The sequence below is a fragment of the Rhipicephalus microplus genome, chromosome 5 (assembly GCF_043290135.1).
Source record: "Rhipicephalus microplus isolate Deutch F79 chromosome 5, USDA_Rmic, whole genome shotgun sequence".
In the NCBI taxonomy this organism is placed as follows: Eukaryota; Metazoa; Arthropoda; class Arachnida; order Ixodida; family Ixodidae; genus Rhipicephalus; species Rhipicephalus microplus.
In genome coordinates, this window is record NC_134704.1 from 102,690,431 (window position 1) to 102,701,765 (window position 11,335).

Consider the following 11,335-nt stretch of genomic DNA (forward strand, 5'->3'; position numbering starts at 1 on the left):
CAGGATATGACTGAATTTTTTTAATATTCATACGATAGAAAAGGTTATGCAACTAAGAGAAAACAATTAGATGTTCTCACTAACAAGATATCCGAAAGAAGGTATGAAAGGCAACAATAACATTGAAAAAAAAAGAATTTTATTTCAAGGCAAACAGGATTTAAATAGCACAGAACATATTTTGGTGTAAAAAAATTTCTTGGCCAGTGCTGCAACACAAGGCGTACAAGATACTTCAAATATTACAAATACTTATAACAGTAAATTGAATCACAATAAAAGGAATTTTAGTTCCAAAGGAGGAAAAAGGCATTGCCATACAACTGGCATTTCAGTAAAGCACTGAGAAACAGGTTTCATACAGGTTAACAGTTTACACGTGAACAGCATGTCTTTACTTATTTAAGGATGCTTAAAGGTCAACTCCGGTGGTTTTTCGAGGTCAACGAATCTCAATCAAATTCGCTGGGTACACTCTTACGCACATTCCTGTCATTTATGCCAATTACAGGCTTGAGAGATGCGCAGATTATTTGCAAATGAATTTTAAAGATTGCCTCGAAAAACTCGCCTCGCTTGCCAGAATTATTGGCAACACTGTCAGTGCGATGTCAAGTTTGTCATGTCAACGAAAGTGACGCAGGCGATGGCATCGCTACTTTGGCCCCTACATTGTTTATTGTGCTGGCCCCAAGACGACAGCGGTGGTGTTTGGCACGACCATAGCACGGGAGAGCTTTCTTCCTTCCTCTGTGGTGTTTTGCCGGTGCTTCGCTGGTCTGGCTTTCACAGTTTTCATACTACGTGCCGGCAGAACCAGTATACGGCCTCCAGTTCTTAACAAATAGTACATCATATGCAGACCGGGCGCCCGGTCGGGTTTCGGTTTTGCACCTTTTTGCTTATTAAAAATTGTTTTCGAATTTCCTGAGCATTTCAGCTATTGGGCTCGTGACAAGAGTGTCTCAGGAACACAGAAACACCATTACCTTGACATGGTCGAAAAATCGCTGGAGTTGGCCTTTAAGGATGCTCACAGTGGCACAATGAATTATGTATGAATGACAAGCACACATTCTATGCATAGTGTACAAGACTGAACTTGTATGAAAAAGAATAAAAAGCGTCATGTAATATTGCAGTACCCCGACACACACACTATAATAAAGAATACAATAGCAGTAAGAATAAAAAAAATACAGCACCCACTGAATAAATATAGGAAAACATTCAGTACACAATGCAAATATAAAACATTAATACACACAAAAAGAGACATAATAAATTTAAAGAAATTCAGACCCACCGATCTCTTTTCGGTAATATTCAGATACCTAATACAATATGCAAAACACTAGACTTTAACGAAAAAAAAATATTTCCAAAAACAATCAAACCTAGAGAGCAAGCTGGCTTACAGACAGATATTTCACAATTTGTCACAGCCATGTGGTCAATCAATTTAATCTGCACAGCACGATAAATCCCTCTATATCAGTGGTCTCAAATATGCAGCCGGGGAGGCTCTCATGTGCGGGCCCACACATAACCATTTTCACTGCACATTTAAAAACATTTTCTTGGTATGTTCATGAGCTACACAGGCATGACTGCTCTAAAGAACAATTTTTATGAGGTACACCATGTTGTCACCATGCATTGAAACATAATCGTGAAACAAAAAATCATCACCATATCCAGAAAGTGAATGATGTTAGGTGAGCTTGCTTGGAGATGATCAGGTCACCCGCGAATCCTCCGTACAAATCTTCTATTACCATATATAGACGTGGCAATGTTATATATACATAACATACTCAATGTTTATTAATTTACATTTGGATTCACTATATACTTTTTGATGAACTATATACATTATATATACTCAAACGGAATTGTTTCAATGGTATGAGTCATCATGACAAACATCTTGCCTACTAGAAGAGCTAACTAGTCACGGGTGGCGATTTCACGTCGATCGCCTCAAGGCATTTCAAGGGCCACTCACATAAAAAAACGCTCATGTTTTGAGGCATAGTGTGCACTAAACAGGGTTCCTTTAAAACTTACACAGCATAGGTTCTTCACTTCAAATACATTACAATGTAAAGGAACTTGGAGGGAAGCATACATAGGAAGCTCTTTCGAGTTCCACAAACACAACCACCTTTCTGATTTCAGAGCATTCGACCAGTGATGTATTCGCTGCCTTGTGATTTACTTTCAGCACATGTGACATGGCCACCAAGTTGTACATCACTGGACTGCAGCTTAATTTCCTTGCAGATATATATGCTTTGTTGTCGCTGCCATGGTATATTTCTTCAACAATAACAAAATGCCCATTTTGAAGTTCAACAACAGAGCTATTGGTCCTCTTGTTAGATGCATACATGCTATCAGTGATAATTGATCCCTTCGCCAACATTCTTCTGTATTTGGTGAACTCAAGGGTAGTGTCATGTAAAGATGGCTGCAAACCTGCTGATGCACGTCGGGAACCGTGTCCGAAAAAACGGTAGCCACCACTACTAAGTACGCTTTTTTGCGTTTTTGTGCCATCAAAAGACGAGCAGTACTCTGCTACACTTGGACTGATAGCCTGCCGTTGAAGTTCTACTACCATGCTTTCCATCTGTAGGACTCGGCAGACTTGATGGGGAATTCCGTTAGCTGCTTTTACAGCTTTTTTTAGGCTGCCGTTCCCAGCTTCAAATGGGAACGCACTGTGTGCCCAAAGTGGTCCCCAGTGGCGCACACTCTTTGCTATATGAGTCAGTTGGTGCATGTTGAATGTCATGACTGACTTGCCAAACAGCAGTTCTGCACGCACATGAAACTCCAACAATAGCCCCTCGGCAATGGTGAGCTCAGTTGGGCTGATTGCACGCTGCAACATTATGTGCAAGGCTTCAACTAGGCAAGCCCAGTGTTGCATGTATGGCTTCTCAAGAATGCCATGCAAAACAGGGACACTGTAACAAAGTAGCCAGCTCTCAAGTTCCTTGGCCTTCCACCATTTCCGCTCTTTTGTCGGCCTCGGCAATCGCTTCACATCCATTGGTGGCTTAATAGACATAAGCCTGCGGTCCACTATGTGCTGATGTCGGCTTATTGAACAGGCACTATCAGAATTGAACCACAATTCTAGGAACTGGCGCGCTACCCCCAGCAAGACACAGTGCATATAGTCTGGCACAAAGCTCCACACTATGTTAAAATGGGGCAGGTTTATCAACGGTGACACTGTTTTGACTCCTTGCACAGGCACCCCCCCTTTCAAAGCAATCTCCATGTCATTTAGCATTTGGAGCTCACTTCTTTCTGTGGGTTCAACTTCCTCAACTGGGTATTTAGTTGCCCCGCCAGCTCTCTCACCTCTTTGGAGACACCAATTACATCCAAAATACCCATTAAATTGGGTTACACCTTGCATCGGTGCCCTAGCAACAGAATCTACACTTGAACAGATACAATAGACCTTATATTTTTCAACCCTTCCTTGACGTTGTAATTCAACGCCATTCTCACACAGCTCGTTCATTTTCTCAACAAAAGTACCTTGGAAAAGTGCCATGTTTGGCTTTTCTTTCCAGAACCACAATGCGGCCAGGACCAATTTGGACATTCTTTGCTGTGGAGGGAGCTCATTAACAATTAGCTGGATGGGCCAAATTGATGTCCCACTTGATTTGAAAAGCGGGGTCCCATCTGCATTCAACGAGAAACTGATTCTTGGTCCACAGTGTTGAGATTCGGCTACAAAAGTACGATACATTGTACCATCCCAGATGTCTGAAAATGTCCCATTCGTCGGAAGGGGCTTTGTTAAATCAAGAAGATCACAGTCCTTAAGTAGCCTTTGAAGTTGCGACTCCACATCGAGAGTGACAAAAAAGGGGGCATCCGAAAGGGAAGACACAAAAGTTGTGTGACTGCACTTCGAGCATTTCAAGTAAGAATTTGTCTCAAGACTGCCAATATGCGAAAAGCATCTCGGACAAAAAAAGAAAAAAGTCATAGTGGTGCCAGTTTCGCTAAAAAGTTTATGTAGGTGATACTGTGAGTGAGGTAATATAGGTTTATCAAAAATTCTGTTAATTAAATCTATTAAGCTAGTTAAACCCAAAAGAGTCAAATTATTCTTCACAGCATGCTTTAGTGCCATTAGGAGAATATCTCCCTTCGAAAGAACCACTTTCTCAGTGACAAGTTGTGTAAAAAGGTCTCCAAAGCGTGCCTTGCAAGATGGATCAGGCTCTGTCACTGGATCTGCAGCAGGCTGCTGAAAGTAAAAAAAAAAAAAGCTTTCGTCAATGAAGCTATCACAGAATTCAGTTATAGTGAACCGTGATAAGCCCAATGAATATGAGCAAACAACTCTGTTATTGATCAGTACAAAATATCATGCCTGCTAGGCTGATAACTTTTTACAGACCAACTGGTGAGATATTCTTTAAAATGAAAGAGCCAGTGATCTTGAAATGAATCATTCACCAAATCACCGCTACGTGTCCCTCTTAACAGTGCCCAATTTACACAGACATTTTCCAGTACATAAAAGAGCCTGTGAAAGTAGTGCCCTTAAAACCTGACCATAAATCTAGTTATTTCCAGTGAAAACAAACACACCATGTCATCATCTAATGTGAGAAAATCTCCAGGGAAACCTTGCTGTGAAGCATGGTCACTTGAAAAAGCTTCCTGTGAAGAAAAAAAAAAAGAAGCATTTAGTGCCACAGTAACCCAATCTGCCTATTCTAGTTAGCTGTGCTAGTTCACTCATAGCACGTAAATTACATGACAACAGACAGTGTTAAGAACATGGTCTGAAAACCTGTTGCAGGTTGTTCCCAGAGTTTATTGTCCCAAGTGATAACTCGTCTTGAACTGATTATGCAAGAGAAAACCACAGTGCCAATGCACTTGCTCAAGGCTATTCTAGTGGATGTGAATCTTCCAGCTGCACATATTTGTAGAGTGCAACTAGTGTGTAAAAGTTACCTCTTCATCCTTATCAAACAGTGACGAATCATCTGCGTCAGAAAGGCTTGCAATGCCGTCTTGAAGTGGAGAGTCCTAAAAAAAACCAACCAAAATTTATAATTTCCCATCGTAATACATAAGCATAAAATAGCATGTGTATGCTTACTAATTAACTGATAAGCCTTAGTAAAATAACTTCATCTGCTGGGGCGTGAGGCTCGCGTGCAGGAAATTTCTGTGACGGATCAGCGCTGTTCCTCTGCTCTTGTGCTTCAGGGGCTGCAGCAGGAGCTTCCATAGCACTGCCAGCTGACGAGCCTAACCGGCCTCCACTTGACGTTACCTGTGATAGAACAAGTGCGCCGATATAGTAAACGGTTTATCGTATAGAAACAATAGTTCTCGTAGCATTCTACTACCAGCTCAATTTACCGGCTCATTATCGGACTCGGGGAAATCTTCTTCACTTTCCGGACGTTCGGAGCCCGGACTAGCTATGTGACTATTCCGGCTCTTCAGTGATGTTGTTCGACTTGGTGGATCTGCCCTTTCAGTGTCGCTGTCTGCCTCATCACTCGAAGAAGGCATGCTAGGGCTGGCACCCTAGAAGAAAATAATGAGATTTGGACTTAAATTGCTGCGCTAAATTAATGAAAAAGAAAATGCACTGATAAAAAATAGCAATTTAACACGGCCGAGCACATTCGATCATTCGCGGGCAGAACTATAAAGGGTGGTAAAAAGGAAGACCGTAAAACACGGCGCAACGATCGAAGTCGTTGAGCAACATGCAGATTAATGTTGTGGACAACCGCTGATCTGATACCAGCAGGGCCCGGATCAAGCTAAAACCCCGATCGAAAGTGCCCATCCATGTTGAAAATGATCAGAACTTACGGTCGGCGGGCAAGCGCGTGCGGTGCTCCTTGGTAGCTGGAACTGAGACTTGGGATTTAAATAAGTCTTGTAGGGTCCTCTCTTTCTTTTCTTCGGACCGCGCTCCATCGCGAGGTCTTGAAGCAACAAGACGGCTTATTTCACTCCGGGACACGAAGTACAGAAACGGCGATGTAAGCGATAGGACAATGTGCACCGGCTGCCTGCGGCCACAGCGGCTGCCATATTGCATAGACACCCTGCAGCCAGCAGTCTGCATGTGAATTGATTGAAACAGCGTAGCGTTAAACAAACATTATAAAAGTAAAAAAATACTTTTAAAATTATTCTGATTTTTTGTTTACTTATAATGAAGAATAACATTTTCATTGACAAACTATCAGATCCGCAGCTGCGGTCGACCCTTGTTGCTTGCTGTGTGCGACCAGCGTTTGACCAGCTGTAGCGCACGTGTGTAGATGTTTTCTTCAGCATTGCAAGATGATTACCCACGTTCGAGTCCGGTACGAAGATGATAAAAAAATTGGAACGGTGCCAATAGAAGACGTTAAAGATTTCTTCCCCCGTCACCAGCAAGACTTCAAGTCCAAATCCCTCTATTTAGTCAAATGGACGGACGACAGTGGAGACAGCGATTACTATAGGGCCCGGATTCTGGCACTGGGAGGTAAGCCTGCTTTTGTTTGATATGTTGCCGGCGAAATGCATTCTCTTTGGCCTGGCTGACTGCTAAGCACTGTTCACCGTTAGTAACTACAAAGTATTTTATCGATAATCTCCACTAGCATAGTTCATTTTGTTAATTTACCGCGTGCAATCGCAAATAAGTATGGTGTCATTATTAATTTATGCATATACCTGAAAACTCTACGGAGATGACGCTGGTATTTACCTGGCCGCAGAGAGATACCAACAGCGTCGGGTATATCAGCCTGGAGTATATAAGGCCCTTTTGCGGTAGGACGCGCCTTTGTTTGTGGCACTGCAGCTTTTATACCTAATGACAAGGTCTATACGCTACTATTTCGCTCGCGGCATATGACGTTGTGTTACAACGGTACTTAAGCATTCACACGAGGTTCGATGGTTAATTTACAATGCAATAAAACTAATAAAAGTGCATGCTAGAGATCGTGAAATGTGCACGCGTCAGAGGATGATGTGACACTAACTCAGTAAATGTTAATGTTGCAATCCGCCCTCACGTTTTCCAGAATCGGAGGACTTCGCGGAGACAGAGGCCAGAGAGAGAACGCGTATTCCGAAGAGGGTTTATTCGCCGGCGTCTTCGGACTACGAGAATGAAGCGGAGGTAAATTATTATCTAAACCTCCTACAAAAGGTCCTGTCAACACTTGTGTAAACAGTGTGTAACAAGTTATTTTCTATTTTCGCCCAGAGCCCTATCAAAGAAAAAACGAAAAACAAAACAACAAGTGGTGCAGAGGCACGCCTGCTTCAGCTTTTAAAAAGCAAGAAAGAAAATATGAAGAGGCAGGCGAAAAATCAAGATGGGCCACATTCTAAAAAGCACCACAAAGAAGCAATGGACAGTGGGCGCCTTCAGGGGGCTCATGAAACCATTGATAACCTTGAAGAGCAGGTAGAGAAAAAATCTACCATCATTCGCCAACTGCGAAAACAAAATGAAGAAAAAGACAGGGAGATGGCTCAACTCAGAAGACTGAACATGGAGCTTCAGGACAAGGTTATTTCTGCACTGGAAGACATGAAAGGTATGAAGCAGAAAATGTCTTCATTGTACTGATTTTGTGCTGTGAAAGCATTAATGCCATTCTTCTGACATTTAGCAGTGTGTACAGCTTGTTACCATAAAACGTTCGGCAGTCTTTAAGTGAAGATATTTCGAGTTTAGACTGCAAATGGCTATTGTTTACAGCTGTTTGATGAAATTTAATGAAAATATTTTGTCAGCTCTTTTTCCTCTCTGGGCAATGCAAACAGCACGGCACCTCATGTATAAATGCAGGCTGCAGAATTATGAAAAGGATCATGGATGGCAGCCAGTCGAGCCCCTCCGTGTCTGAGGATCTACAAGACACCTTGACAGAGCGAGCCCTTCGCCCAGGTTCATCCAATCCGCAACCGAATGACAGTGAAACAATGGTATTCTATCTGGAATGTCAATAATGTGCAGCTGTCCAAATTACAAACAACTGTTCTTTTGAAAGCATGTTAAAATAATATAAAGCAAGATTGAGCATTATAGATTACTTGTCATAGAAGTTTGTCTCTGCACAGCTGAGCAAGACATTCCAAAAAGAGTTCAGTGATCATTATAGATATGTGTAAATTTTAAGCAGAACTTATGAACAACCAAAAAAAATGAATTTCGTTGTCAGCAACACAACTTACTAAAACAACTTCACTAACGTACTTGTTGGACAGAAATATTAAGGAATACACTTGGCCTTGTCTGCTGCTGTTTTAGCCATCTCGTGCTGCGCGGATTCAGCACAACCTCACTGAGAAGGTGCAGGCACTTTGTAAACTGGTCTTGCACAAAGGCTGCACTTTCTCTCAATGAATACTGTGGTGCTGACACCACCATGTGCAGTTCATAGAAAGAATGCTAGAGTGCAGCACCACAAAACTGGCTGACAAAGTGCTGGTGAAATGAATAGACCTTTGTTGTTTATGATATGCAATACAGGTTGCACTGCACATGGATGCCTTCAGAATGCATATGTTCCGTGCAGGTGGACATTGGACGAGGGCTTATGGTCAAGAAAGGTGCATGGGAACATGTGCAGTCCCATCATAAGGATTCCTTATTTGTCAAGGACCTGCTAGTCACCATCTGGTCGAAAGACAACCTTAAGGAGCGCTCCCTGCATGGTTGGTTATAATACAAAAGCATAGTGTGTGTCAGTTGGTAACGGGGGAATTCGTTGTTGTGGATATCTGTTATGCAGGAAAACATTGTCCACGGTACCCTAACCGTCCACGCAAGGCTCCCCTAACACCGTGGAAGTTGGACGTAATGCGTGGTAAGTGTGCAGACAGTCTCTTGGAATGCATATTGAACCAATCTTATTCTTAGTACATGAAATCACAGCAAAGCTCGGTTGCAATTGAGTCTATTTTGAAGCCACTACAAACTTTACTGTCTGCTTTGACTTCAGTTATGAACACAATTTTACATAAACTATGTAGTTGTAAAAATGTGACCCAACACCTTGCCTCTTACTTACTATTAAATTCATTTGTTTTAGTCAGGAGTGCAGGCAGGTGAAAGTCTTAAGTCTCTTAAATGCACTGGTAGTTCAAAAAGATAGTCGAAAAAAAGAAAAGCCAACAATAGAGCTAGTGTGTAGACTGCCAGCATTTTTTTCATCATAACTTATATCTCTTTCATAAAAAATGACAAAAAAAGAAATAGTGTTCTCTGCTTTCTTCCTGCACTATATAAATCCACACAGTTACATGGTGCGAGTGGAGAGCTGTGAAATGTTACTTTTTTAGATTATTTTTGTGCATGTGCACGCTAAGTTCGCAGTTTCCTTTTTCTAATAAATGCTGGAACGGAACACTTTTGCTAACTGGAGAATGCTTTCTGTATTGTTCAAGCCTGTGCTGCTAAGGCATATTCTAGGCCATTCAGCATATAACACTTCATTGCATCAAGAAATATGACTAAAAGTTCAATTTTGAACTTTTGTGTTCTTAAAGTAATATCGATGCTATTAGTTCTTTAAGCAGCTGGTTTCTTCAAGGCTATTTATTGATAATTTTTGTTGTTTCAGACTGCTACAGAGCACGTCTGGAGCATCAAGGCGTGCCTGCAGGAGTACTGCCGTTGGCAGTCAAACAGATGAACCACTTCATTGTTGAGAAGCTTTCAGATATTGAGAAGCTTGCCAAGCGGTAAGATAAGTGTGTTCTTTGTGTCAAAGGACTCCCCCCCCCCCCTTTTTTTAAGAGAAACTTGGCCATATTCATCTGCTTGCAACATGCATGTACAGAAAGAGACTGAGAAAATTTGGAGGCTCGTCTGGCATTTTGGCGCAGCGTGGCGCAATATGGTTTTGGCAGCTCGGCGCAAAAGCGGGGAATTGTATCAAATTCGCGTAATTGGCACAGCTGTTGTACCCCTTCAACATGCATAGCTATTTTTATGTTAATGTTTTTATGTTAAATCACATCTAGACTTGGAAGAATGTAAGCCATTGTGTGGCTGACTAAATGTATAAATTCTGCAAAACATTTGCAGGGCGAAGGACAACCAGGGCGTTGCGGAAGTTTAACAGAGGAGGACCATTGGTGCATTTTCTAAATAGTGTAAATATTATGGAATGTGTGAATAAATTTTCATTCTTTCATATTTTTTTTTTCTCTACCATTGTTTTTATCTTGTATGTGCATGCATTTGAGTGTGCATTAATGTCACATTCACACTAGGTAATCCAGCCTGTGCTGTTTCCACTGTGTTGTGAAATTGCAATTAATGAAGTGCAGTGTGATGACAGCCAGCCTTCTACAGGATTGTCATTTTCTACTTGCATCCGCAGAAATGTGATAATCATGTTTATAGGTCAGCCAAGAGACTGCAATTACTACACTACTACTTAGCTTCAGTTGGCTCTCTCTGTATACCAACCACTGGCTGGCTGAAATGCAGTTAGCAATTTAGCGTCAACCAAGTGCTTACCAGAAACTAATGGCCAGCCATATTAAATTGGCTTACCAGGTAGAATGGTGACTGGCTAAACACCAGCTTTTGTCACTGGGCCAATCATCTGGATACATGCAGTGCAGCTTGGTCGAAGACCAGAGAGTCACAACGCAGACGAGCGCTTGTCTGTGTTCTTTGTCTAAGTTCGCGCTGCATGTATCCAAGTATGTATCAACTAGCCCAACTCAACCTTTTATTGAAACATATGGAATCATTGGAGTCTCAATTACCATCAAAGTGCTGACCATTTGCAACAATGTGGGAAGTCATGTGGTTACCAGCCACATTGAATTTGCTTACCAACTAGAATGAATTGGGGGCTGTTTGGAATGCCAGTTACGATCAGTGGGCCAAACATCTGGAACCACAGGATTACCAGTTAGCTTCAACGGGTTAGTCTACTGAGACCTGCCGGGCAACCACGTGCCTACCATTAATTTTCAATGGGTTGACCATTTCAGGTCAACGGGTTTTCTATTCACCACCAGTTGGCTTCAACAGGTCAGCCTATTCACACCAAGTGGACAACCACCAGTATACCATTTAGTATAAATGGGTTGACCATTTTAGGTCAATGGGGTTTCCTATTGACCACCAGTTAGCTTCAACAGGTCAGCCAATTCACACCAGGTGGACAACCACCTGCATACCATTTAGTATTAATGGGTTGACCATTTGAGGTCAATGGGGTTTCCAATTGACCACCAGTTAGCTTCAACAGGTCAGCCAATTCACACCAGGTGGACAACCACCTGC

General features: G+C 42.0%; 2 protein-coding genes across 5 annotated transcripts; one reads left to right on the top strand and one right to left on the bottom strand.

Annotated features, from left to right (window-relative positions):
- Positions 1-1,320: 1,320 nt before the first annotated feature.
- On the bottom strand, positions 1,321-6,140 carry LOC119166755 (uncharacterized). 4 transcript variants are annotated; one of them, XM_037418088.2, is made up of 6 exons: positions 5,884-6,140; positions 5,419-5,589; positions 5,153-5,329; positions 5,005-5,079; positions 4,633-4,704; positions 1,321-4,282 (listed from the first exon to the last, which is right to left on the bottom strand). In XM_037418088.2, the coding sequence occupies exons 5-6, from the start codon at positions 4,633-4,635 to the stop codon at positions 2,099-2,101; spliced, it is 2,187 nt and encodes a 728-aa protein (XP_037273985.2). In that variant the 5' UTR covers positions 4,636-4,704; positions 5,005-5,079; positions 5,153-5,329; positions 5,419-5,589; positions 5,884-6,140; the 3' UTR covers positions 1,321-2,098. The 4 variants fall into 4 exon arrangements, 3 of the variants coding, with proteins under 3 accessions (XP_037273985.2, XP_037273984.2, XP_037273986.1); XM_037418087.2 differs by having other exon boundaries at positions 1,321-4,285; XR_012895407.1 differs by lacking the exon at positions 4,633-4,704 and having other exon boundaries at positions 4,120-4,285; positions 5,884-6,135.
- A 78-nt stretch (positions 6,141-6,218) lies between these two features.
- Positions 6,219-10,228, top strand: LOC142817890 (uncharacterized). Its single transcript, XM_075895832.1, has 8 exons — positions 6,219-6,550; positions 7,098-7,195; positions 7,283-7,619; positions 7,874-8,010; positions 8,604-8,742; positions 8,820-8,894; positions 9,651-9,771; positions 10,118-10,228. Exons 1-8 carry the CDS (start codon positions 6,364-6,366, stop codon positions 10,149-10,151), a joined length of 1,128 nt encoding a protein of 375 aa, XP_075751947.1. The 5' UTR covers positions 6,219-6,363; the 3' UTR covers positions 10,152-10,228.
- Positions 10,229-11,335: the final 1,107 nt, after the last annotated feature.

What these genes read in the sequence shown, in the direction of transcription:
- LOC142817890 (XM_075895832.1), top strand. Translation starts at nt 6,364, where the DNA reads ATGATTACCCACGTTCGAGTCCGGTACGAAGATGATAAAAAAATTGGA. An exon ending in TGCACTGGAAGACATGAAAG is followed by an intron (nt 7,620 to 7,873) that starts GTATGAAGCAGA and finishes GTATAAATGCAG; the next exon opens with GCTGCAGAATTATGAAAAGG. An exon ending in TAAGGAGCGCTCCCTGCATG is followed by an intron (nt 8,743 to 8,819) that starts GTTGGTTATAAT and finishes TCTGTTATGCAG; the next exon opens with GAAAACATTGTCCACGGTAC.